Below are 27,595 nucleotides of genomic sequence, written 5' to 3'. Positions count from 1 at the left end.
CGAGTATCTGGAGGGAACCCACGCATGAACACAGAGAACATGCAAACTCCACACAGAAAGGCCCTCTTCGTACGAACCGGGATTCAAACTAGGAACCTTCTAGCTGTGAGGCAACAGCGCTAACCATGGCACCACCTTGTTCCTCCTGTCCATATGCGGATGAGTGACAAAATCCAGATTTACATTGAATGTTGGTTAGGGAGGGATCTTTTCATGGCCGGTATAAACAAGACAAACCTGTTTCACTGAATATGTTTTCATTCAATATATGCTAAAATGTCCATAAAGAAGTGAGACAATGAGGATAAAATACAATATACCTCTTTTTATTGTACACACGGTTCAAAATGTACTTAAAATATCTGTCAAATATTTTGGGGAAAGCTCACAAAGCTCTGAACCACATTTCAGTGTCTAAAAGTGACATGTTTCGAATGTTAGAACACCATCAAACTGTCTTTCAGGGATGATTATCAAGATTCTTCAAAGCTAGGTGCAACAAAGAGAAATGTCAAACGCTTCAATATCTAAGCTAATTATTTTTTCAGTAGGAATGTGCCGGAGTTATAGAGCATATAAAACACTATTTAAATCATTAGCAGCAGCGGTTAAACAGAACACATGCAGAGACAACATGAAGTGAAAAGAAAGACAAGAAGCTCATTTTTAAGGCCTTTGAGTGAAAACATGCACATGAATCAAGCTTAATTAAGCAATATATTATTGTTAAAGTAGAAAATGTTCATCTCTGAGGATACACAGTGCTACTGTACGTGTATTTGATTGTCTCGAGTAACGTGTGCACGGCTAATACAGTGTAAAAATATAGGCTCAGTTTAAACGGCCCATTACAGTCACATTCAAAGGTAAAAAAAAACAAACCAAACATCACTCTCAGTACACAAAGAAACACTTGGAGCTGCTAACAACACTGACACATGTAACTTATCATGCGTGAGCAAACACAGATATAAGACTGGAGCAATAAGAAAACATTATTTTTTGGTTTAAAAGTGGTTTGAATTTGTCTTCTGCACGACCTCTGAACATAAACCATGCCACAGTAATGTGCTACCACAGCAGTGTACAGTAACTAGAGTTTATAATACAAAGAGCACACAGCAAAGAGCCTTCTGAAAGTTTGATTCAAGTTCAAAAGTGTATCTGTAAATCTTCTTTTAGACATAACAAGAAAAAAAGCAGAAGACAGGAAAAAAAATGACACAACTGAAACAATCATAATCACAGCTGAAGGCTCAAAAAAAAAGCGATCTAATTATCCAGACAACCTGTCTCTCTCAGGCTGCTGTTCTAAAAATAAAACCGAGAACAACTGCAAGGCAAATTTGTAGTGCATGGCAACCGAGTTCTTCACACAAGCGAGTCCTGGAAGCCCTGAGTACCTTTCTCTGACAAAAATCTTTTTATAGATCCTCCTTCAACAGTTGGAGGTCTGTAGGTGGCTCTCGTTCAGGATGGAAGTGATGTTAGTGTCATAGAAACCGTCCTCATCCTCTGAGCTTAAAGTGGAGGACCCCAGAGCTGCACGGTGTGTCTGTTGCTGGGACTTCCTCCTGAGATAAAGCAGAACATATAAAATCATTGACTCAGTTCTTCTACATTACTACAGTATGTTGCTGCTCTGTGACTGCATGCATGTGTTCAGTTAGTTACCATAGAGTGCCACCTAGTGTCGAGAAGACACGTGTTGTTGGTATGGAAAGAAAAATGTCAAACGTGAGCTGCCTTATTGTGACAGTTCAATTAAAGTTGTGATGTTGTACTGAATATCATTGTGACCGAATCACAGCTGTGATGATTTTCAGTACAACATCACTACCTCTCATGTGATATTGCTTTTATACAACAGTTATACAAGCGGCAAATAGTAGTAAAAAAGTAACAATCACCAACAGATTCTTTTTTGCTCCACCAACTCAACTAGTTCCAAAACCTAACTGAAAGTGGACTTTTGTTGCCAAGCAACCCAAACATTCTGCATTCTGTGTCTACAGGTCACCACAGATCAGCTGTTCATTCATCTGTTTGTTTTAATTTATCATCACCCAGTGAAATAACAGCCTGCAGTGGGATTCAGAGGTACCCGCCTGATCAATGTGGACATACAGGGTCAGCTGTAACGTTAGTTAACATTACTTTAGGTAACTAACTGCTGTATAGTTTACCATATTCACATGGCAGCCATTTTCCTCTGATGTCATGCTACGGGCAGGAAGCTCAAATGCTGTTATAATGTCGTACTGCTGTGTTTGAAGTGTAAAGTCTATCAAACATAAGTAAACTGACAAGTATTTATCATTGAACTGCTCATTATTGATCTGGGGGGGGGGCTTATTTCAAGGTAATACAACATGGGATAATCAATTTGCTACCATTGGACACTAGCTAACATTAGCATTCAAATACGCAGCCAAGTAGTGTTACACTATGGTAGAAAAGTTATTAATCAATTCAGAATAATCAAGGCGCATCTTGGACATATTTATCTAAGCCTGGAATTAAAACATACTGGAGTTTTCCTGTTGTATCATGTAACACTGTCAAACAATAGCGTTAGCAAGGAAGTGGTTGAATGCTAACGTAAGCTGTCGTCTAACGTTAGCTAACAGCTTACAAAAACTTTAAGTTTAACTTGAAATATGACTGAATGTACCGCGTAAATATCACTATCGTTGTTTAATTTATCAACCTTGAGGTGGTACAATTATAACTATTTTTCATTATACATGACCTTAAACACAGCAACACATTATAGCAGCACTGAGCTTCCCACCCTGATAGTGACGTCAAAAAAAAAAAGGCCGCCAACTGTCGAGTAACTTTAGTCATACTTTAGTTCAGTCTCCAGCGCTGTGACTTTAGCGTGCAGCGCCTCCTGGAGCTCCTGCTGCTCCTCCAAGTCTCGGAGAACCTTCCGGCGGACTCCCTCCAAGCGCTCCACCTCTCCCTCGCTCTCGTCCACCTGCCGCTTCAAGGCCTTCACGCGCAGAGACAGCTGCGGAGGGAAAGAGGGAGAGGCAGGGGGGTTAGAGGGGAAAAGAGGAGGTCACAGGTGAAGATGTGGGCCATGAGAAGAGTGGAGGGGAGGAAGAAAGACAGGCAGGGGTTTAAAGGCAAAGTTTTTAGGGGACGGCTACGGCTACAAAAAAACAGTTGAGGCGGCAGAAAGATGATCGGGAGAGGGAGGTCAGGGAGCGTTCTGGTGGCCGAGTGAGGTTGTTTAAGGGTCAGGAGGAGTACAGATGACATTAGTCTTTTTAAAGGAGGAATTAATTAGTGTGAGAACTAATGAGGTGTAGGTCACAACATATAAAACAGCATAGATCAATCATTCTTACTACATACATTTAAAAAAAAAGGTGGTAAATTAGCACAAACATACTCAGGAAACGTGAGACACCACAGGAAAGTATTTATATATAAGAAAAGCCATTATTACCTGCCTGAAATTAAAGAATACTGTAGTAAAGAAATTAATTAATTTGCCTGTTTGCTAAGGGTAAGATGAGAAGATTGATACCACTTTAGTGTCATTATGACTAATACGTAGCTACAGTCAACAGTTTAGCTAGCACCAGCTTAGCTTAGCACCAAACTGGAAAAAGCTTGCCTTGCACCTCTAAAGCTCACTATTTAACAACTTGTATGTTGTTTTTATTTGTATTAACGAAGATATGGTTATTTTAGAGGTGCTAATGGTTGGATTATGTTACATTTGGACAGAGCCCGGCTCGCTGTTTACCCCTGTTTTTAGTCTTTTTTGTTAGCCATGCTAACTGGCTGATGGATGGTATTTCCAGACAACATCCCAGCAACCCTTGCTAGTGTGACAGTGTAAATAGCCAACTTATGTTTGTGGTTAAATTCCTCTTTAATTTGGGACAGCGAACTTTGGTTCTTTACCGTATGTATTTTATTTTGGTAATGAAAACCCACAGCGGAAGTTTGTGTCGTATTTGTGTTGGTATTTCACAGTAGCTGGAAATCTTATGCTGCGGTTCAAGTGAAACAGACATCTGACCAACTGTCAATCCTGTGTGTGTGTGTTTGTGTTAAGTTATTCGTTGAATGTTTCATTTTAGGATTACATCTAGCTCTTGCTGTTTCATGACTGCACTTATTGTACTTTGGACAAAGTGTCTGCCAAATGTTATATTCCAGAGCGAACATGATGATGATATTGATCTTGTTATTCAACCTGGCAAGAAAGCAGATACATGTTGAACTTTTCCTGTAATTACAAAGATCCAGTTTGAGCATCAGTGGAAATTATTTAACCAGCAAACACTAAAACAAACACTTCAGATAATTTGTATGCAAATCTTAGTGTTCACCTGATCTCTCTGCTCAACATGTTGGGTTCTCTCCTGGTCTAACGTGGCGTTTAGTTCTTTGAGTTTCCTCTCCGTCCGTCGCTGGGAAGCCTGGATGCTGACCTTCTCTCTGTATGGACAAAACGCACAACACTGATTACCTTGCTAAAATACACTCTCAATTCTTATTGGGTATATCATCAAGCCTTTTTCCACCCTTCTGTCGCCCCTTTTCCAGGTGTTTTTTTATGCATGGTTGATGGTTAGATGGTAAAGAGACTGTTTCTTTTTTGACCTGTCAGGTGTTGTCATACCTTTCCTCACTGTGTAGTCTCTCCTCCAACTCTTGAATCTTGTTTTCCAGCAGTGTCGTTGTTCCCGTTGAGGGCCGAGTCTGTCCCTCCAGGTCTGCCACACGAGACTTCAGCTCCTTCAGCTGGAATGTGAGATAAAATGAGCTTTAAATTCTAGCTTTGAAAGTTTGTGACTGTATTTTTGAACTTGCTACTGAATGAGTAAGCGGCACCTGTCTCTCAAGTGCACTCTTGTCCATTTCCAGGTCATGCCTTGCTGAACGCTCCTGCATCAGCTCTGACCGAAGCTGGTCCACCTGACAACAATGAAGAGGAAGTGTCAGCGAATCTGTTATCAGATATAACATTACGTAAAAATGCCTGCTGCTTATTTGCATGGGTATGCAAATATTATGTGTGTGTCACCTGATCTCTGCTACGAGTGATGCGGTCGTTTAGAAGCTCCACGCTGCTCCTCTCCTCGTCCAGCTCGATCTCCAGTGTCTTTATTTTGTCCTTTAAACACACACACATGAAAAAATAAATACACACTGTTACATATTTCTTTTTTGAGCCCAATATCTCCATTTGATGACCCATCACAGCATGCCTGATTTACTCCCATGCAACTTTAGATTCCGCAGTTCTTGACCTTTGACCTTGCATTCTCACCTCCAGGCCCCTGATCTCTCTAGTGCGGTCGGTGTAGGTGCTCTTCTCTGACTCTAGTTCGCTCTCAAAGTGTTTGAGACGATTGTTGAGAAGATCTCTCTCCAACTGGGCGCTGTCTCTCTCCTCGCTGCACACCAGCAGCTCCTTCTTCAGACGGGAAACCTGAAAACAAGATGGAGGGGACAGTTTTTGTATTCTTATTTCAATTGTAGTCTGGATGCTCTCTCTCATTCTTACCCTGTGACACTGAAGATGTTACATAAACTCACAGACGTTTAAATGAATTGTATGACTTGGTCAAATATTTTATATTTTAGGTTTAAACAGTCAATAACATTAACTTTTAATTCCAAAAGGTAAAGGATTCCTTAAAGACCAGCTCCAGTTATGTTTTAAGAGATATAAAATGCTCTGCTTGAAATAACAAAATTGTGTCTGATATGTTTTTTCTGCAAAAAACGTTTAATTACCTTGTAAAAAGCCTCCCGAGGCATCTCCTCCTCCCTCATTAAAAATTCCCCCGCCCACTATGCAAATTTCCAACCGCCCCCTCCGTCGCGAAACAAAACACGTCTGTGCCATCGTTTAGCGACAGCTTGTTGAAACTGAGCTAGATTGAAATGTAGTTATTAGTAGTAGGAGATGTTTACAAGGTGAAACACTTGATTCTCACTGGAGGAGGTCTTTAAAACCTTCAGAAATATAGATTTTTATCATATTTAAACAAAAGCTTAACGCAAAGTCACAAGATAAGATAATTTCAAAGAAGAAGAAGAAAAACTTTGTCAACTTTAGCTACATAGTTTGAAAAAATGGCTAAAAATCCCTTTAATTGCTATTAAAAGTTAGTTCTAAATGCTATAGGCTAGTTTTACACAAACACATAACTCATGTGAGACTAAGAGTTTAAAGACTTACTAACAACCCTATGTGACTGTGTTTTAGTTAAAAGCTAATATCAGCAAGCTAACATGTTGACAATGCTAACATGCTGTTAAGCAGTGAATATTCAGCTTTGTTTAGCTTGTTAGCATGCTAATGAGCAATGATGAACGATGAACGTCATTAATTTTGTGAGTATAAACCAAAATATTGGACAAATTAAAATATTTCTGTTTGGATCAGAGAGGTGGACTGACCCAATGACAGACTGACATCCGTCTAATTCATTCATAAAAAGGCTAAAAGGGGGCGCCAGTTTAGCACAGCGGTTAAATCGGCGACCATATACAGAGGCTACAGTCCTCAATGTGGTGGCTCAACTCCCGCCTTCGGCCCCCTACCGCCCGTCACCCCCCACCCTTTCCTCCCCTGCCTCCGACACTATCCACTGCAATATCTTGTGTTTTTGATAAATTCAGAGTTGCTAGATTGTGTCCTTCACTCGCTGCGTCCCTCCCTCACTTATCCTTTCTATTTTTAACCCCTTAGTCCTCACCTCCTCCTGCTGGGCCTTGAGGTTGCTCTGAGCCCTCTGCAGCTCAGACAGCCTGTCCTTGCTGCTGCGCTGAGCCTCCAGCAGGTCCTTCCTCGAGCGCTCCCTGTAGTCGTCGAGCTGTGTTTGCAGGGTGATCACGGACTGGCGGGAATCTCCCATCATCACCTCCATCTGACAGCGGAGAGAAATGTTTGTGGATCGTAATATCTCGACAAATCAGCGAACACATTTCTCTAACCTTTACAAACCTCTTTGTTGATCTTCTCCAGGGCTCTGTCCAGCAGCCTCTTCTGCTCCTCCAGGTCGCTCTTGCCCCTCCTGAGCGCGTCCCTCTCCTGGTCTCTGTCCTCCAGCCGGCGGCTCAGCTCGTCCCTCTCCTTGCTCAGGCGCGTGACTCCTCTCTTCGCCTCCTCCAGCTGAGACTTCAGGGAGCGGTTCTCGTCCTCCAGAGCTTCCACCGCCTCCTCGGCGTCTGAGCTGCGGGGCGCGCTGGAGTGAAGCCTCGTCTGGAGAATGAGAAAGTAGCCACACGGGGAACGCGGGTCACACAGCAGCTTTTATCACTATGGTACTTTTTATAAAGAGAAACACATTTATATTTTTGCCTTTAAACTTGGACACCTCCACTACTTTATTTCCTTCACATATGTTTATTTTTACTGGATTTGCACCTACACTAATTTGTATGTGACTACGCTTTCACATCACATCAAAGGCAACAAGCTTACAGCACTTAAACCAGCTGTAATATGTCGCTCATGCAACCCACATGGATACAAAATCCACATCTTAGCAGGGATTATTTTCTCATTTTACATGTTTGAGTTTTTCTCTGGATCAATTTTACTTCACATCTCTGGGTGGAAAATAGAGCCTGAGTGGGAGGTTATTTCTTTTGTTCCGATACAGTATCTCTGTTTATGTAATTTTTGCATGCACGTGTGTGTGTGTGTGTGTGCAGCTGTGTGTCTTGTTGTGATGCAGTACCATGCGGGCCAGCCTCTCTCTGAGGCGAGTGTTTGCTTCCTGCAGCTCCAGGTTGGTGCCGTCCACTTCTGCCTTTCCTGAAGACGAAACTGACTGTAGAGAGGAAGGTGCAGAATTTAATGATTGTGCATATATACATCCATTTTTCAGGGGTCAGGGGGAGGGCTGGAGCCTATCCCAGCTGTCATTGGGCGAGAGGCGGGGTTACACCCTGGACTGATCGCAAGTCAATCACAGGGCTGACACTTAGAGACAGACAACCTTTCACGCTCATTTAGGTGTATGAACTGCTTTTCTTTACATTGTGTCTCACCTCCTTCGCCTTCTCGAGCGCCTTTTCCAGCTCCGTTTTGTCTGTCTGCGACTGCTCCTTCAACTTGCTGATCTCAGACAGCAGCTCGGCCTCTTTCTCTCCGCTCGCTTTCCTCAGGGCTTGGAGTGCCTCTCTCTTCTCGTCTAACTGGCCCTTTTGTTTGTCCAGATCGGTGCGAGCCCTCTTCAGATCATCATGGCAACGCCGGAGCTCCTTGGGATAAGCAATCAGAGATGAATAACGCGAGTGTGCGCGTGAGAGGAATGTGTAAACGCATAACAATGTGCTGATATGAGAATGGGGTAAGAAAAAATCATTGTAAAACAGAAGAGATGAGCTCCTGTGTTTCACCCACACAGCCAGCTTAATCTGCCTCCTCCCTGACATGTGAATTACCTCCGCTAAAGAGCGGTTATCATCGGATGCAGGCATTTTTTTCTTCATGCTGAGCAGCGAATCCTGAAGATCCTTCAGCTCGCCCTCAAAATCCTCCTTCTCTATGCGAGACTTCAGCAGCCTGCAGAAAGACAGTAGATGTTAAAGAACACACAGTGGTAACAGGAGCGCTATATACTACCAAACACACACTGCAGGCCGTAACAACACACCAGAGAGAGCAGGGAAAACAACAAACGAAGCACAAGGGAGTCAAACTACTGCGCTGAACAATCAATAAATCAACACAATCCGTCTTTTGTTGTAGGATTGTAGCTTGAAATATGTTTAGATCAAGGTTTTATAGATTTAGATCAGAAATTAAACAATAAAACAATGATTGAGCCTTAGTACTTCGTGAAGAAAAGATCAATTAAATCACATAAACTTTCTGGAGGTTGATTGGTGTGAAAGCCTGACATGATTGGGTTCACATTCGCTGCATTACTGTTAGTACAGGGCTCACCGATCTAATGATCAAAAACAGGCATCATCAGATACGAAATCCACTCCGACATTTGAGCGTTCGGAGTGAATTTCAGGGTAAAAGTGTCTCAAAAAGTTTTCACAGCTGCTGATTGGAAACTAGGCTGAAGCTACTCAAACCAAAAACACAGCGAGATTGATTTTTCTCCCTCACATTCGCCCGCTGACGCGCTTCCCGCTCCTGCCGAATGAAAAAGTCAAGTGAAAGAGTGCATGCATTAAAAATAACTCAAGAGAAATGTCATTCTGCATGTCTGAAAAAACAGCATGTTCGGAAGATCCACATAGACTCTGGTTCTGCAGAAGTTCTCAGTTAATTCTTTGATCTAATTCTCCTAAAAATATCTCGTATGACAGAGGGGGTTTGATGCTGCCGCTTCAAAACAAAGGGTAGCTGTGTGTATAAGCCTGTTTTCATGTGTACAGTAGCCTTGCTGCAGATGCATTTCTCTGTCTTCTAACGGATCCAATGTTATTGTAAGGCTCTATAATCACTTTAGTTCAGCATGTGAGCTTAGAAATAAAGGCTTCTTTTAAAGAAACACAGATTTAACCACATATGCATGGTCTTTGAACGTGGCTTCATGCTTACACAGTGTTTTTCCTCTTCTAAATCCCTTGACGATAGATAGTGACATTGAAAAATGTGTATAAAAAAAACTGTTCATAAAATTTTGAGAGCAGCATCCGTACAAAAAGTCACGAAATGTAGCAGGAAATGGCGCCACATCTGCACAAGTTTGTTAATTGTCTCTACCTCACAGACTAATATTATTTCTTATCTTTTGTAGAATATATTTCTTTAATATTACTGGCAACATTATTGTTTGTGTTTTTGCCAAAGTTACTTGGTGGGTCGCCGGCCCTTTAAGAGAAACGTGAGCTTCTAACGGACTCTGTCTGTCTGATGGCTGTGGAGCTGCAGGGTTGCCTTCTCTCCTTCAAGGAAGTTGTGTGTCTTTGCCAGATATATACCACATTCTTCTTAGATAAAACATTGCAAACTGAAGCTCAGCTCTTGTTTATATATGTTAAGGTCATCATTTCATATATTAAAAGAACACATTTGGACAGACATGTGACTGATAGATACTAACTCCTGCGTGGTGACTTCCAGCTGTGTCTTCCACTTCTCTCCCTGGTCTCTGCAGCTCTCCAGCTCATCCTCCAGCGTCAGGATGGAGGCGTTCACCCTCTCCCTCTCCTCCTCTATCTGCTCCTGGGACTGAAGCACAAGCACACACAAAAATACACATTACAAATCATAAGAGTGAGCCTTCAGTTACCCCTCTCATTATTATGACATGTGAAAGCAGTGATTCGAAAGGAGTTTGTGAACCCGAACAAGATAGTTCCTTTAGTCTCCAGCACAGGGGAGCAGCAGAAGAGATATTTTGGCTCATGCCTTCATCAGCATGTTTTTAACCTCTAAGACTTCTACATAAGAAATAACACCATGAAATATAAGGTAAGATACAGCTCCATACAGTCATCGCAGACAGCGCTCCAACTTTAATCCTCCTCCCGCCAAATAAATCAGCACATCAAACGCAGCTGCCAACCTGTCTGCTTATCTCCTGCTCTCTGGCTGCATGTGAGTCTTCTTTCTGACACCGCTGCTACTGTTTCCACATTCTGCATAATGATCTATTCCTGTACCCACCGATACGCCTCACATTTCTTCTTCACCACATCCTACAGTACGGTGCTGCGGAAATAGTCGAAGAAACTCTACAATGGAGCTGAAAAAGTTTTGCAATCAGAAGTAGCAAAATTCTCTGCGTGCGGGGCTTAGCCCGACCCGGTGCTACCCCGACTCGCTGTTTGAACACTCGCTGCATAGTGACACATTAAACAGAATGACAAGACAAGGCCGGGGTGCATAATGGGGTGAGCGCAACATCAAAGCAAAATTTAATATCGCTTAATAAAGCATGCAGGGAACACAAACTGCCTGACAGGTGTAACCTGACTGCTCCCCTGCTGCATTTGTATGGTGGAAAATGTTTCTATCTTATAAATGTGTGAGCCGACTTTGATGTGATGAAAAATATGCAACTAATTTTAAAGTTCAGAAACGGAGAAATAACATTTTATTGCTTCATTTCAGGTTTTGCTGCGGCCTTAAAACAGGTTATTAATCCTTCTCTTTAACTTTCTATGTAGTGTGACACAGAAAGAATATCATGTGGATGATCACATGAAAAAAAAACAACTTAAAAGGTATAATCTTGAAGATTTTAATTTAAATAAATGTCTGTTAAGTCACTATTTATCGCCGAATGAGGTAACAAGATGGTGATTGAGCCTATGGCCCACTGATGAAAGCTTTTGCATTTGCAGTATTTCAGACTGTAGCGACAAAAATCACAAGCGGCGCCCAGTTAGTGACGCGTTTTCCATCACCCAGCAGTGGTTGGTCTGCCAGAGAGGGTAGGCGGAGCTAAGCGGCTGCTTTTCCGCTCTCTGCAAGTGCTGCGAGTAAACAGTAATCTACTATGGCTGAACAAACAAAGAAAAGATCGATGACTACAGATACAACTTCAACAAGACTCAAAACCTAGTATGTGGCTGACCGCATCAGGTGAATGTGCGCTTTTGTGGGCAACACTGGAAGTGCGGCGTGTGTGTGACGGCTGCGGGACGTGTTCATGTTCATTTGAAATGCATGAAAACGGATGAATCTTCACAATGCTGGTGTGACACATGCGCATCTCGCACGACTCATGCACCGAAAATGTAGAGAATAGGAGGCTCGCCTTTTTACCTCGAGTTGCGCATGATTCTCTGCCTGACCCCGGCGGTCTCACAAAAAGAAAGAAACAAATTGGACGCTCAGATGAAGCAAACAGTCTCAAAAGGAAAGCGATTGTCAGCGAGGAAAACCAAGAGTTACAACCGGAGCCAACCGTGGACGTCACACATGCAACACTGTCTGGATATCTGGGAAGTGTGCTCCCGCAATTACCGTTGATCGCCATAGGTGCCACCAAAGAGAACGAAACTGAGATCTTCGACATTACAACTTTAAAGACTGAGCCTCTGCACACGGGACGTGCGAAAACGGGGAGCTAAATCGGCGCCCATTAAATTTGAATTATAACTAATATTTATCTTTTTATTTTTTTAAAGCCTAATATTTACAATGTTTAATATGCCACCAAATCAATCGTTATTACTCACTTTGTTCATTTATCTACGGAGTACAAGCAGAGAGGTTGTAAAATAAAAGCTCAAGTCATACTTGGAGCTGTAGCTGACCCTTTTAAAGTGCTGTTTATTACTTTCTTGTTCTCTGTTCAGTGTTATTGAAACACTAGTGTCAGTTCAGTGACATCAGAGGTTCTAAACCAATATTTTGGGGGGTTTTTGGAGTCTTTTTCAGGGTTCAGCTGGTCAAGAACACCCTGGGACTCATCTCATGTTGCGAGCGAGAGAAAAGTCAGGATTCAGCAGCAGCATTCGCAACAGACAACCTGAGAATTTCATAGTGTTGTTTCTTTTACTTTGACTCATTATTATTCTTGTTGTTTCCCAAGAGATGGATAATGGAAGAGGCAGTTTTTAAGGTCTCTTGTAACTTGTCTGTGAAAGTTCCCAATCATCCAGGTTAAGGCTTAATCCAAAAGGATTTTGTTACAGTTCTTGAAGATGTTCAAACATCTTCAAGAACTTTAAGAAAAAAAGGTTTAAATTCTGGGTTTGAACACAGTAAAGTTTTGGATGACAGCACGGAATGTAAAGGATAGTTCCCGCCACCTGTGTGACCTGCTCCATGGTCCTCCTCAGGTCCTCCATGTCGTGGCTGTACTGCTCCCTCAGAGCCTCCATCTCCTTGTCATGGCACTCCACCTCCTCCTTCAGCGCCCCCTTCAGGGCCGTCAGCTCCCGCTCGCGCTGCCGTAGAATCTCCTCCTGACGCTGACGCATCATGGAGGCTTCGGCCAGGTCGGCCTGCAGGGCCATCACATCCTGCGGAGAATAGACAGAGATAATCAGGGGGAATGTTTTATTCTGTGTGTGTGTAGGTTTTATGTATGTGCGTGTGTGTGTGTGTGTGTGTGTGTGTGTGTGTGTGTGTGTGTAGGTACCGTCTTCAGTAAGTCTGTGTGAGGCGAGTTTTCTTCAACCCTTCTCAGCTCCTCCTGAAGCTCGGCCAGCTGATCCTCCTGCAGGCGCAGACGAGACTCCGCAACCTCTCTGGCCATACGCTCCTCGGCCAGTCTGCCCACACACACACACACACACACACACACACACACACACACACTCATTATCAATATTGCAAACTCATTAACAAGCTCATCAATCAAACAATGCTAAGGGGATCCTTTGACAAAAAAGCCACAGTATCATTAACAGGAAGCTTATTGTTCGCTAAGTGAACACACTGTTCATGCCAAACCACACACGCACACACACACACACACACACGCGTATCCTTACTCATCATGGGCCTGCTGCAGATCCTTCTTGCAGCGCTTGAGTTGCTCCTGAAGCTCCTCGAGGTTCCCCTTTTTGAAGCTTCCATCAGACCCTCCTTTCTGTAGGAAGAACACACACACACACACATACACACACAATGAATGTGTGTGAGACGTTGAGGGTGAGACAGGGTGACACACAAAGAGAGCACAAAGACGTGGACATGGTGTCACTGTCGACCTTGCAAAGACATCCTTCCTCTGAATTATCTGAAACTTTCAAAGCAGAAAACCCTGCCTCGGATTCTTTGCCCTACTTTCTGACAGTCTCAAAATCTACGGGAGAACAGGCCCCGCCAGTGAGCTCAAACATCGTCAGGAAGAAAAAAAAAAAAAGACAATCTCCCCACGTTAACAACTCTTTCTGACAGGCTGCAGGGGCGCAGAGCCGGAGCGACGTCGCCCACATCACTGCGCCGTTCGTCAAGCCTCCCTCTCGCTGCAAGAGAAGGTATAAGCGCAGTCTGCCCGTGAAACCTCTCTCATCCTCCTACACAGTCATTACAGAGACGCACACACAGAGACGGAGGAGCGAGACAAAGCGAGGATCACGGGGCGGTTTGCGATCCTCGGAGGACTTCACATTTCTGTTATCACTGATGGATTATGAAGATGAAGTTTTGTACAAATTTGTTTCATTTTTCTCTCGTTCCCTGCAGGACAGTTTGTAGATAATCCCGTTTGGGGACATTTCCGCTCCTCACAAAGAGATCATTAACAGAAGATAACATAATTGAGAATATGTATGAGTTCTTCTGAGCACTTTGAGTGCATTGCATCAGCTGTATCCTTATGTGAATTCATGTTCCACAATAAAAGAGGCTCTGCTGCCCGGCTCAACGCATTAGTAGTCTTAGCACAAATACTTGAGGATGAAGTGATTATATAATGCAAAGGATTCAATTAAAGCTAGATCTAAAGTAATGGCTGATTTGGTCCTGATAGCTTTATAGTTCAGTGGTTCCCAACATAGGGGTTGGGGCCCATCAAAGATGTATATCTAGAGTCATGAGATGGTTAAGGGAATAGTCAAGCAGATAAGAGAACCATGTTTTTGTCACTTTCAGACTTTCTTTCTGCTTTTTCACAACTTATGGAGTCATTTTAGTTGTGAAAAGGAAGGACAGACGAGTAGAGTTGCTTTTCGTCTTTATTTACTTCTATTTCAAACTTCTATAAATTATATCCTGATGTGTTCATAGCAATGGCAGTATATAAAGATGGACGATGCGTCTCCATCTGCTCTCCATAGCCCCCATGATAGGCGCTGCCATCTCGCACTGGTGACGTCATTTGGAGCCAGAGCTGCGCAGTAGAAATCAGCAGGTGGAGCCGCCGGAGCCAGTTCCGCTAACCAAAATACACATTTAAAGGGCCAGTACGCCGATTTCAACCTCAGTCCTATCATGCTATTATGGGGAGCTAATGCCATTAAGGTAGAAAAAAATTTAATTTCACTCCGCTTCTCCAGTGGGCCCTGGAAAACCTCCTACAGACCACGTAAAAAGCGTCATCTGGAGGAGGCCAGGGAGCTTGCTAAACTACACTTCCTCAATCTAGGACGCCCGCCTCTGATGTCATGTCTCGTTCAAAATCATCAGGTTTGAAATGTAGACTGCAGACCTGAAGACTTTTTAGATGATCCACCGGTATATTCTCGTCGTATTTCGGATTCTGTACCGCTCTGAGCCATTGCCAGCAGCGATAACATTCGTATTTCACTCCAGCGTCTCTCGCTGGGCCGTTCCTTTCAGAGGGAGGGGCGCAATGCACGCTGGGTCTTGTAGGAATGTAGAATGGGCGAAACCACAAGCTGTTTGTACAACTTTTTCCACGGCGCCAGTTTCAAATATTACTGCTTCTATCGATTACAGAGAACACCCGCTTTGACTGACGGTGGCTTTTTCCAGGGGCGAACTGCTGTCTGAAGCACTACTGTCTGAAGCAGACGTTCACAGGTATGGAAACTTTACTGACTGTAGTGATTGTTTTAGTTATGTCTCCTCGCCGTATTAGTCAACAGAGCTGTCAATCAAACTTTTTACCGCATCAGATAGCTAAAACTAAACTTGTCAGAAAAATGAACACTTGGGACGTGAATCAGCATGACAAGAACTAACTATAATGACAGAAACCATGTTTGAGAAAAATGTATTTGGCGTGTATTTTGATTTTATAGTTTGACTCATGTCCCATCTGTTAACATGGAGGAGGCGGGCTTTATGACCTATACTGCAGCCAGTCAGCAGGGCTGATAGAGATGTTTTGGCTTCACTGTCATGTCGTCCATCTTTTTATACAGTCTATGGTTCACAGGTTTGGCATGGCTAAATACAACAATAGCCATTAGCATAAGGCTCTGTTGCTGTGGAGTAGCCTACAGTCCGAATTTCCGAGTTCAAAAACCTCATGAACCCCAACCTCAGAAATCCAAGAACACAGTACTGTTCAACGTCTGTCTGTGGAAATGTTACTATATTGTTTGAATGCACAAAAGACAGTATGAGATGCTGTTCCCAACTGGTATTGCTTATAATGGCTTGGATTTGGTTTTGGTCTTAGCTCCTACTCTGAGTCTTGAATCAGAGCGGTGGCACATTCAACATTTGCTCCATATTTGTTGATCATTCTGGGTCACGAGCAGAAAAAAGGTTATGAATGACTTTGTTAGTCCTTTGTTATTTTCAACACACAACAGTGCTCCGTGTTCACTCTATACACAAACACCACTGCCTTTGTAACCCAACACGCCAGCATCTGAACCAACTGGAGGAGCAAACAGGGTGTCAGTGTGTTAACTCCACCACTCTCCCACTGACACATATTAACTGGTACGCTACATTAGAAAGAGCCGCAGACGTTAGAGGAACTGGAGGAGTGTGAGTCCTTCTCGAGCTCGTACGCTTCTGAATCAAAGTGTAAGTAAAAGGCTTAGCATGTGTCAGTTGATTCATCGGGACATCTGTTTTATCACAAATGCCCCAAAACAGTCTTTGGCGGAGCTGTTTATAACACACACTCATCTGATCCTTCTCTGATGTTGTGTTTTGGCTTTATATAGACAAAAGCATGTTTTGGTTTGGAGCCAGAGCTGGAGAAGAAATAGCCTCAGGCAGAAGAAAAAAAACAGTAAACCTCTTCATCCTGCAGTTTGATGCTGGCTGTGGATGTTTAAGTAGCTTTCATCGCTTCTGAAGAGCCTGAGATGACTTCTGGAGGAGACATCGGCCTCTGAGTCGACTAAGAAGGACAGCATTTTGTACAACAAGGCCCCTCTGAGAAGGATCGTTCACATCCGGCAGGACAACCCCCAGCTGGTGCCGGGTTCCAGCCCAACTCAATTATTGATGCCTCTCAATGACTGCGCCCTCGACACACACTGAGCCCTCGACAGCTTTCCTCTGCAGGTGCATCGTTGCCAAGAGACGGGACGCGCAAATGCTTCACAGACAGCCGTGGTCACAAACACACTAAGGAGCGCATAACAAGGGGTCATGCATAAACAAGTGCATGTAATGTAAGAAGATAATGACACACAGGAATAACTGCTGTATGTAGATTTCTGCAAAAAAGGATGCAAATGTAAAAGAAGTGGTGCGATCGTGCTCGTAAAAAACATTTTAATAAGGCGTCACAAAGGAGCAAAGATGGCACCAAAATTGAAGGAGGCATACTCAGCATGCTCTGTAATTTTGTGCATTTTTCAGTGTGCCGAAAGAGGATCCTCGGAGACAAAGTGAATGAAATAGAAACTTCATGTCCTCAGAAGAAGAGGAGAGCACTGCCAACCATCTGTTAGCTCCATTACAAGAACTGCTCCGCTGAGAAGAGGATGCTCGTCCAAGACAAAACTACTTTCCAACCTTTTGTTGACACACACCGAAATGCTAATTGGATTACTTTCTAGTTTTATTTATGTATACGATTGTTTTGCCAAGTTTTTTTCCTATGTGTTAAGTTAAATTAAATGGCTGAACAGCAAAAACAAAGTAATTATGCTTGTGCTGCTTCTACGAGTAGTTCAACTACAATCACACCCACACAATTCAGGTCCTTTTAACCCTCTTATTGAAATACAGTCTAAAAGAAGCAGCTATGCTAGCTAACTGCTACTTGAACAGCTTGTATATTACAGTTCAGTCCTGCTCAGTTAGATGAACATTTTGCATGTTTTCCTGCTTGGCGAGAGCTAATGAGAAGATCTCTTATGTCTGTACAGTTAGTACGAAGCTATAGCCAGCAGGTGGTTAGCCTAGCTTAGCACAAGACTATTTAAAGGTTAGAATTAGCTACCTGTAGCCTTTTTTCTGCTTTTTTTTATAAAGAGGACAGCGGATAGTGTTGGAAACAGAGGAAGAGAGTGCGGAGGATCACACGCGGCAAGGGGCCAAGGTTAGGAGTCGAACCCAGGGCCACTGCATCGAGGACTATAGCCTCTGTTCATGGGCCGCTAACTTCACCGCTGAGCTAAACTGCTGCTGGATTAGCTACCTTTAGAATGAGTCTGTTATGCCCTGTGTTCAGCCTTCATGCTACGCTACGATAACAAGCTAGTAGTGTAACTCAGTATTTACATCCTGTGAGGAACTTTCAGTTTGTGTTGATTTTGGCGCCCTCTATGGACAAAGCCGTACAAAGCCATACCTCTTATCTATTTGCTGATTTTTGTCTGTTTTTTGACAAAAAATCTCATCCTGCTTTCTTTAACAGTCAAATGTACGACGAAGTATTAGGGCCACATTGAGGGGGGGAAAAAAAATCTAAGATTTCAAGAATAAAGTCGTAATTTTATGAAAATAAAGACGTAATTTTAGGCTATAGTTAGCCTGTATCTTATTTTGAAGGGTAACATCATTCAACTCATTTTCAAATAAAATCACTTTTCAGGGTCCTGATAGTTATGACAAAGTGGTGCTGATGTTCCAAAAGATGAAGTATTTCATATTTGTGAAACCTATATACATATATACTAAAGTATCGATATATAGTGTGTTTGCGCATTACTAGGAAGGAGATCTCGCATGTTCTCATGAGGTACATGATGCTGTGCTTCAATGCTACCGGGCGTGTTCAATAACAGCTCCAGCTCAAGTTGTGTAGCCTCCTGTGCGATCATTTACGAACAGAACTTCACAAGATGTTCACTGTGAAGTTATACTTCACACGTTCCTCATTTTCGTGCAGGCAGCTGGCTGCTCTTCTGATATTGGCATTCATTGTAATATTTAGGCTAACAACAGTCTAAAATTACGACTTTACTCTCTTAATATAACGACAGTCTATGCTTTATTCTCGTAATACTACGACTTTTTCTCGTAATATTACTTTATTCTTGTAAATTTAGGACTTTCTTCTCTTATGACTTTTTTTCTCGCAATATTACGACTTTCTTCTCTTATGACTTTTTTCTAGCAATATTACGACTTTATTCTCGTAATATAACGTCAGTCTTTGCCTTATTCTCATAATACTTCGACTTTTTTCTCGCAATATTACGACTTTCTTCTCTTATGACTTTTTTCTAGCAATTTTACGACTTTATTCTCGTAATATAGACTTTATTCTCGTATTTTTACAACTTTATTCTCGTAATATAACGTCAGTCTTTGCCTTATTCTCATAATACTTCGACTTTTTTCTCGCAATATTACGACTTTCTTCTCTTATGACTTTTTTTCTCGCAATATTACGACTTTATTCTCTTAATATAGAGACTTTATTCTTGTAATATAGCAACTTTATTGTCGTATTTTTACAACTTTATTCTCGTGATATAACGTCAGTCTATGCTTTATTCTCATAATACTTCGACTTTTTTCTCGTAATATTACAACTTTATTCTCGTAATATTATGTATTTTTTCTAGTACTCTCACTCTTTTTTCTTTAATGTGGCCCTAATACTCCGTCATACATGTATCACTCACTTTAAACTTTTGCCCTGGAAAAAGTAAACAAAGGCAGCGTGCAGTTAATCAGTTATTATAGGGTATTTATAAAAAACTGAACTATTTCTTCAAAGGCATTAAATAAAAAAGTGAAGACGTGTTGCAACAACCTCAAAATTAAAAATTAAAAACTTGAACATGATGTTCATCCAAAAAGATTTCCAAATCTCTAATCGAGAACAACCTTCAATCATGTTTGTATGTGAGGAACACAGGCGCCAGTTCTCTTTACTAATGAAGTCTGTGGGACTGGATAAAAGCTAAAAAAGGCTCCCAAGTGGACCTTTAAGTTGCAATTATTTGTCACACAATCTGTTCTCAGTGGTAGGAATGCTTACAAACGGTTGTTTTGTGGTGTTATTGAAGAATTGTTTGTATCATAAGAAAAAAAACCTGTTTTTGAATCCCCCAGCAGTCTTAGATACATGTAGCAGTTCCTCATATTAACCGTGTGCAGTACAAAAAGGAATTAGCTGTAGTGTTTGGTCTCACCTTAAAGCTGCCGGTCGTCTCATAGACGAGGCTGACCTTTCTTTTGAGGGATGCTTCACTCTCACTGGTGCTGATCAGAAAACAGTGCACAGATGATTAGATTGACAAACACGTGTTTCCATACAAAGTAACAATGACAGCCAACCATGCTTGTAGTTTATTTACCCATCTTTGAGGATGTTGTAAATAGAGTTCTTAACTTGGGCTTCCTCCCCATTGACAACCATGTTGCTTTGACTCTGGCTCCTCAGAGGTATCTCCTGTAAATAGAACGTAAACAAAGTAAGACACAAAACAAAGGCAATTTAAATCCTGCAAATAACTCATGATCTCATAATCGCTGCTACTTACAGGCTTTTTTGCTACAGCTGGAGAGGTGTCCTTGGCAACGAACTTCCCCGGTGACTTAAAGCCGGGCTTAGGGGCCTCCAGGGCTGTCACTTTGGCAACTGATGCAGGGCTCCTTCCCAGGCTACCGCTCGATGACGTTATCAAATTGTAGGAGTTAGACAGAGGAATGGCGTAAGGGTTGGGAGTTGGAGAGGGAGGGGAATCCTCGTGCTGAACATCTTTTCTAGCGTCGAGACTTCTGGACCGCCTGCGCTCGTCGAACCTGAGCCGCTGCCTCGCTCCGGAGCGGCCTCTTGTCTGCGGGGCGCTGCCAGGCGTCCCACTGTTGAACTTACTGATGAGCTTGTTGATGGGAGCCAGGCGGTTGGTGTCGATCGCTGGGATGGGCTCCTCTGAGGTTGAAGCTGGAGGTTTTGACTCTGACGGAGAATCTATACTTTTACGGCTTTGTCTCCCTAAAGAGCCGCTTAAACCAGAGCCTGGTTTTTTGTATCCTCTTGGTCCCACACCGTTTAACTTGACCGGTTTCAGCCCTGCTTCGTTATACTCCTCCATATCTGCTTCACTGGCTGATGCTTTGATCCGAGGTTCAGCTTTTGACTTCGGCGTTTGTCCATCTCTACTAGCACCGCCCTCCTCATCCCCTTGTGTTCCAGCTTGACCGTCCCCTGGAGGTCTTTTATGAGGACTCCCGAAAATCTCCCCGTCTTCATCCTCTGCTGCAGAAACAGGGGAGCGTGTTGTGTTCACAGCGGGGCTATAGGGGTTTGCTACTTCAGCTAGTTCTTTGTCTATGTTTTGGAGGCTATTGCTGGGAGAAGGTGGCCTTGAGGTGGGGCTGGTAGTGTTCAGCTGAACCCCGTAAGAATCACCTTTTTCACCGTCTTTCAGGACCACGTAAGGATGGCCAGAGATTCCTTGAACCCGCACCGCCACCCCGTACTTGTTCGAAGCAGGGGTTGCAGGGTTGTTTCCTTTGGATTTATCAGGATAGCCTCCGCCTGTGTCGTGGAGGTCCTTGATGAAGCGGATCTGGACGCCGTAATCCACAAGAGGCTTCCTGTCAGTGGAGAGGGAGCTCATGTTGACTTCCTGGTTTCAGTGCGAGCGGCCTGGAGAGACAGGGAGGGGAAAGGGCAGAGATGCAAATCAGGTGAATCTAACCATCCGCCTTGACCTACTATTCCACAACACAACCTTTTAGTTTTGCTGTCTCTGGCTTTACAAAACAAATGAGTCCCTCAGATGCCTCCTCTAACCTGCATGTGTCTCCTTCTTAATCCAGTTTTTTGAGTAATTTTCCTTCTTCTTCCCAGGAGCAGTAACTCCTCCTCGGCTAACATATCAGATTGCTGGTTTATCTTGATGAAGCTGTCATGTTTTCTTGCAGCTCTTGAGGTTTATGTCTCTCTCATCCAGACAGAATTGTATTCGTGTCATGTCAAATATGCCACTGGGGCACTAAGAACCTCTTTGTGCAGATTGAGGCCTACTGGGGTGCGCTGGGAGGGCAGGTAAACAGAGGGTAGGAGTGTGAGCAAGAGCGTGTGTCGTCTGAAACTTACATAATCATTCTGTCTGTGTTGATGCTTTTATCCTGCGATTATTAACGGAAGAGGAGGCACAAAAAGGGACATTCGGATGACTAATTCCTAGAGTTTGGGGATATATTTTTGCGTACAAACAGCTGGAAAGCAGAGAGAAAGAAAGAGAGATCTAAACCTCTTTCTTTTTTGATGTTTGAAAAATAAAACAGGAACAAGTATCCAGTGTATAAATGCGTTGGTGGTTGGTTTGGTGATGGCTACTGATGCAAATGAACCCGATACCATCAGACAAATTTTAACGTTGCTTTTAGAAGGGCATTCCACTGTTTTACGTGTGAAGGTCAGTTTTCTTCTCATTGGAGTCCTCCTCACACTCTGATTAAAGTAATACAATGTCTTACCCTGATAATGTCACCAGGGTTCCCTCACTCTGGGCGTGGAGACAAAAAAATGTATAACAGAAAGTCAAGGATCCAAACTGGAGGCGTGGAGATTTTCAGAAGTAGCATTTACAGGCCGGCGGTATAGCTCAAGCGGCCCATGTACAGAAGCCAAAGTCTTCGATGCGGCGGCTGCCAGGCTCAACTCCCACCCTCGGCCCTTTGCCGCCTGTCATCCTCCTTTCTCTCTTCCCCTGTTTCCAACACTATCCTTTGTCCTCTTGATCATTAAAGGACAAACAAATCATCCAGTCATGTTTTAAGATATATAAAATGCTCTGCTTGAAATAATAAATTTTGTCCGATATGTTTTTTCTGCAAAATACGTTTACCTTAAACAAAAAAATCCTCCCCAGGCATCTCCTCCTTCTCCCTCATTAAAAATTCCTGAATCTGCATAGGCCCCGCCCACTATGCGCTATGTTTCTCCCTACGTAAGATTACAGCCAAAACAAAACACGTCTCTGCCATCGTTTAGTGGCAGCTTGTTGAAACTTAGCTAGCTTGAAATGTCGTAATTAGCAGTAGTAACGTTAACGTTAGTAGTCAGTAGTGAGTTTGCAATAACTACGATGACGGTTACAGTTGGCTCGCGCATTGCCGAAGTGGTTGCCATAGGTTACACATAATGATACACATAGCGTCACTCCATCCATTAACAGGATTGGCTCCTTAGGTTTGTGACGTCTCAAACGTGCCAATCTGAAAATGTGTTGTTCAGCCTGTCCTTGGTACACTGCAGTTTAAAAGCAGACAGGCCCAGCCATGGAGATGACTGCTGATGTTGTCCCTGATATGATCCTGTAGCACATGAAGAACACCACATGGAGATGTTTACAAGGTTAAACACTTGATTTTCACTGGAGGAAAAAAGAAGTAGCATTTACATCCCAAGGTCCAGGGAGCGTCGAACTAAATTATGCATTTTGCTGCAGGATGGGAGATGTAGGTTCAAGCATTTTTGGAGCTTGGTCTAAACTAGGGATTAAAAATCTGAACATTTAGGCCTTTTTCTGCTACTATTTTGATCATTCTCTGTTCAATTTAGTCACTTGTAAGTCTTCAAACTATCTGGAAGTGCAAAACAAATCACTTGAATTCGTCTTAAAATGACAATAAATCTCTGTTTTAAAATGTAATATGACTCAAACTAGCATTATAACCTTTATTATCTGCCCAACAATTTCTTGATTGGTTGTTTGGTCGTTAAAATGTAAGAAAATAGTTTAAAGGACAAAAATTTACAGGATGATTTGATCAAATTCCACATTTTAAATCCAACCATCTGTGCCAAACCCAGAGATATTCTGTTTTATTATATAAGACAAAGAAACCCATCAAATCCTAATATGTGACAAGCTTGAACCACTTCATGTTTGGCTTCAACTGATCATCAAAATACTAAATCCTTTTCTGTTTAAAGATTAGCTCAGAAAGCTGATTCAGCCACAACGTTAGCTGTATAACCTCAGGATGTCCATCTCATCTGCTCCCGAAAATAAGCTTGGTGATGAGAAGGTGAATACTCCTCTCATTGTCCCGGCTCTGTGGACCATTAAACGCTGGGGGCTATGTCAGGAATGGGCCTCCCCTCTCTCTCCCTCTCTGCCTCAGAGTCTCCCCAGTCACCAGACTTCAGAGTCGAGTCACTCAGGCGTACACTGTTTACTTTGAGCCGTGCAGACACACACACTCAGGCTCCGGCGTATGCACACACACACATAAGGGTGTGCACCAACACACACACCCACACAAACCTTCTGTGTATTCCCCATCTGGTAGCAGGTAGTTGATCTAATGAGCGTCACTTCTTTAAGTGTTTGTTTAAGTGGCACAAAAGTACTGCTGTCACATTATCACATGAAAGACAGTGTTGTATTTCTTGTATTAAAGCTGCTTTACAGATCTCACCATCACGCCTCAACTACATTTTTGTTCGTCCAAACCTTCAGCACTCTCAGAGGTGACTGAATTAAAATGTAACCAGCTCTAACTGGCGGCTGGTTACAGTGTAACACAGAGCTGCTTGACTAGCAATGAGGTTTCGATTGGTGAATCAAAGTCAGCCTTTGTCTTTCCTAAAAACATTCTTAGGATTCCAGCCGTTCTCTTTACACTCGGCATTGCGCGTGGTTTGCATTTGTATTAATAAGGACAGATTAAGAGGAAACTGAGAACTAGGGCAGCGGTAACTGCAAAGCCTACACATGCGGAGAAAACTGTCCACCCAGGCAGTAAATAAGAAAGTTAGCAGACTAATTAAAAGAAGACTGACTAAAAATACTGCAAAAAACAAATTAATTCCCGAACAAAAACAACAAGCAGCCAGGTCTGAGGACCGTGGTGCACGCTGGACATCAAAAGGATGATCTGGAGGTTAAATAAAGGGCTTCTCTTGTGCAGAAAATAAGGATATGATCTACTTTCACTGTGTTCTTCGTATTCAGCCCTCTGATCACACGTAAAGCTCCCAGGTGTAAACAAGTTTCTTGGGTCAATCTCAACAAAAGGCTTGGCTTAGTCGTACACGTTCAGCATCCAGTAGCCGAGCTCTGTTTCGTGACAACTGCTTCACCTCTTCTGTCTCTTGTCACAAGGAATGGCTGTGTCAACAGAGACAGGAATGTCACCAAACGGGCCGATCTGCCACCACTCGTCCCTTTCTCCTCGCCTAGCAGGCATGACTTCTTTTCCTAACCTGCACCCTCCTCGGCTTCCTACCACACGCCTGATCTCCAACTTTCTCCCAGTAATCCTCGTGCCCTTGGGTATCTGAAGAAGAAAAGATACTTTGTCGCTATAGAGCTGGGTTATTCGAAAGAATAAATACCAGTAGGCCTACTGAATCAGAGGGTAACAACTTTTAACAATTTGATTTATTTATTATTTATTTAATTTAACAATTTATTTATCAGAAAAAATAGATTGAACAATAAATTCAATCCTTTAAGTATTCTTTTCAAGCAAAAACTCAACACTTTTGCTATTTTAAACCTCTAAAAAAGGATTATTTCCTGCTTTTTCTATATCATATGTAGATGTTAATTGATGTATTCAGGATTTGGACAGTTGGTAAGCAAAAAACAATAAGGAGACATCAATTTGAGCTCTCTTAAACGCTGAAGGACCATTGACAGATCAAAAAATGATTTACATTATCATTAATGGAAACTGTAATGGATATTTTTCTGAAATCAACCCATGAATCAATCATTACATATAATAAAATTGATGTTTAATTTAATTAACTGGGTTTGAAAGCAGATGTTACTCTTCACACATGTAAAATAAACCCTAATTAACTTAATTTGTTCCTTTTTTAGGATAATTAGCTTGGAATAAATAAATTAGCATCACATGATATGCTTAAAGTCAATATATTTTAATACCCTGTAATACCCTATTTGGGGTGAATACTGTAAAACTACTCTAGCTTCTAGTAATAAAGGCTGTATTGTCAATGTAAGTGCAGGTTCTCATGTGTAAAACAGCAACACCACGGTGTAACTTGTCCCTCATCAGAGCTACATGTTTATCTAAACACCTCAGAGTTAGCTTGAAGCGTGCCCTCGAGCTCGCATTGTAGGTCAGGGCTATTTCTGGAGCAATTTACTTCAAATGTGACCAAAAACCACCATTGAACACCAACACCTCCCAACAGCAGCTGCGTGTAAACTATAACGTTGGCAAAGACATGAGGCTTATCTTACTTTTCATTGCAGCCACGTAGCCTACACGTAACAAAGCCTGCATTGTGTTTTCCTGCCAGACGTGAGATTATTTACACAGCTTGACCGATAAATTAAAGAGTATCGCTGTAACATTCGCACAAACAAGTCAAATTAAGACAGTTTAGAGGAGAAACCCTTTCGGCGTAGTAACCCCCTGCGCACCTGTCTGCTCTGCTCCTGGATTAATTGCGTCACACCCACCTATCCGGTCAGTCAGTATCGGTGCGAGTCGAAACCACCACCGGCTTGTTTACACACGAGCCAGTGGGAGCATGAGCGGAGCAACAAGGTAAACAACCTGCCAGCACACCTGCCCCCAACGTGCCCCCGTCGCATCCTATTTGAAGCTTTTACCTGCTATAATAACCTCTCATATCCTCTTTACGCAGCGCAGCCAGATCCAATTATAGACAGCAGCGGAGCACTCACACAAACAAACACACAGTCTGCAACCAAACCTTTGAAAAACACCGAAAAGCGAACATCAAAAGGTTTTTATTGACGCTTGTTTTCGGTCATTATCGAAAACACGCATAAGAAGACGGCTGCCAAATCTAACCTCAAAGCCACAGGTGTCCATCTCTGCTCGTCCAAATGATATAAAATGCCCGCTCAGCACAGTAAAGCTCCGACACTCAGCACTTTCACCACTAATACAAAAGTCCCTGTACAGTAAATAGGCAGCAGCCGTGTAACAACTAGTATGCCCATTCTGTTCTACTGCACCTGTAAAGATGATCCTGTAAAATTGCTTCCTCCTCAGTCCGCTTCTCTCCAGCAGCAGCTCCGTTCAGCGGTAGTGGGATGAGAAGATGTAACTCATCGGGAAATTTCTCCCCCGCTACCAGTGCAACCTGTTGCCAGCACATCGGATAGTCCTCGTCCCGCCTCAGGACCGACTCCATTGGTGGGAGGCTCCCCGAGAAGGCGGTGCCTGCTGCGGGCTCAGTTTCATCCCTGGACACACAGTGAGCGAGCGTGTGGCCCATTTCTACAGAGGTGTTAGAGGACATCATTTCTCAATCAATTAATTACGTTTGCATGGCAGATTTGGGCTTTTATCTGACTATGGCTGCCCTTCTCCAACAATTTAAGGGAAATAAAAAGATAATATAGCGAAAGTACCAATAATGAGACACTAGCGTACAACGTAGTATCTCAACATGAGTAAGATTCTCAGAAATATGACTTAGTATTTCAAAATAAAGTTAGTATCTGAAAATAATGATTAAGTATCTCAAATAATGAGATAGTGTCTCAAAATATTGAGTTACTACCTAATGAGTTAATACGCAAGAAATATAACTTAGTATTTCAAAATAGTCGGTATCTCAAAATAATGACTTAGTTTCTCAAACTTTTGACATAGTATCTCAAAATATTTTGTAGTTTGTACCTCAAGGATATGACTTAGTATTTCAAAATAGTTTGTATTTTAAAATGTATTAGTGTATCACAAGAAAAAGTTCGTCTCAAATTAATGAGGTTCGTTTCTCAAATAGGCTACTACTGAGTTAGCATCGCAAAATATTGACGTGTCTAAAAAAATATGCTATTTCAGTTAGCCATTTGCTTTCTTTGTCTCCACTGTTGCCTATGTGGTCAATAAATTATATCTGTACCTTTAAAAATAGGTTATAGTGAC

General features: G+C 42.5%; 1 protein-coding gene across 4 annotated transcripts; it reads right to left on the bottom strand.

The window, feature by feature from the left end:
* Positions 1-305: 305 nt before the first annotated feature.
* cgnb (cingulin b) lies at positions 306-26,779 on the bottom strand. Of its 4 annotated transcripts, none has more exons than XM_069681286.1 (21): positions 26,677-26,779; positions 20,233-21,344; positions 20,047-20,141; positions 19,882-19,951; positions 13,405-13,502; positions 13,050-13,182; positions 12,718-12,930; positions 10,056-10,183; positions 9,113-9,139; positions 8,434-8,554; positions 8,038-8,250; positions 7,725-7,817; positions 6,986-7,243; positions 6,738-6,908; positions 5,300-5,461; positions 5,054-5,143; positions 4,861-4,944; positions 4,649-4,770; positions 4,356-4,464; positions 2,853-3,016; positions 306-1,574 (listed from the first exon to the last, which is right to left on the bottom strand). In XM_069681286.1, exons 2-21 carry the CDS (start codon positions 21,313-21,315, stop codon positions 1,439-1,441), a joined length of 3,570 nt encoding a protein of 1,189 aa, XP_069537387.1. In that variant the 5' UTR covers positions 21,316-21,344; positions 26,677-26,779; the 3' UTR covers positions 306-1,438. The 4 variants fall into 4 exon arrangements, with proteins under 4 accessions (XP_069537387.1, XP_069537389.1, XP_069537388.1 ...); XM_069681288.1 differs by having other exon boundaries at positions 12,727-12,930; XM_069681287.1 differs by lacking the exon at positions 26,677-26,779 and adding an exon at positions 22,181-22,246.
* Positions 26,780-27,595: the final 816 nt, after the last annotated feature.

Source organism: Semicossyphus pulcher, unplaced genomic scaffold (assembly GCF_022749685.1).
Source record: "Semicossyphus pulcher isolate SPU_LCO1_2020_fin unplaced genomic scaffold, fSemPul1.0.p SCAF_5, whole genome shotgun sequence".
NCBI classification, from domain to species: domain Eukaryota; kingdom Metazoa; phylum Chordata; class Actinopteri; order Labriformes; family Labridae; genus Semicossyphus; species Semicossyphus pulcher.
Note: the sequence above shows the minus strand (reverse complement) of the source record. Positions and strands in the feature narration are given on the sequence as shown.

Bases quoted from the DNA above. Each gene is read 5' to 3' on its own strand.
- cgnb (XM_069681286.1), bottom strand. From the start codon at position 21,315: ATGAGCTCCCTCTCCACTGACAGGAAGCCTCTTGTGGATTACGGCGTC. The intron at 5,462-6,737 runs GTGAGGACTAAG...TCTTGTTTTCAG, and splicing joins TCAAGGCCCAGCAGGAGGAG to GTTTCCCGTCTGAAGAAGGA. The intron at 3,017-4,355 runs GTGAACACTAAG...TTCCCTCCGCAG, and splicing joins ATGTTGAGCAGAGAGATCAG to CTGTCTCTGCGCGTGAAGGC.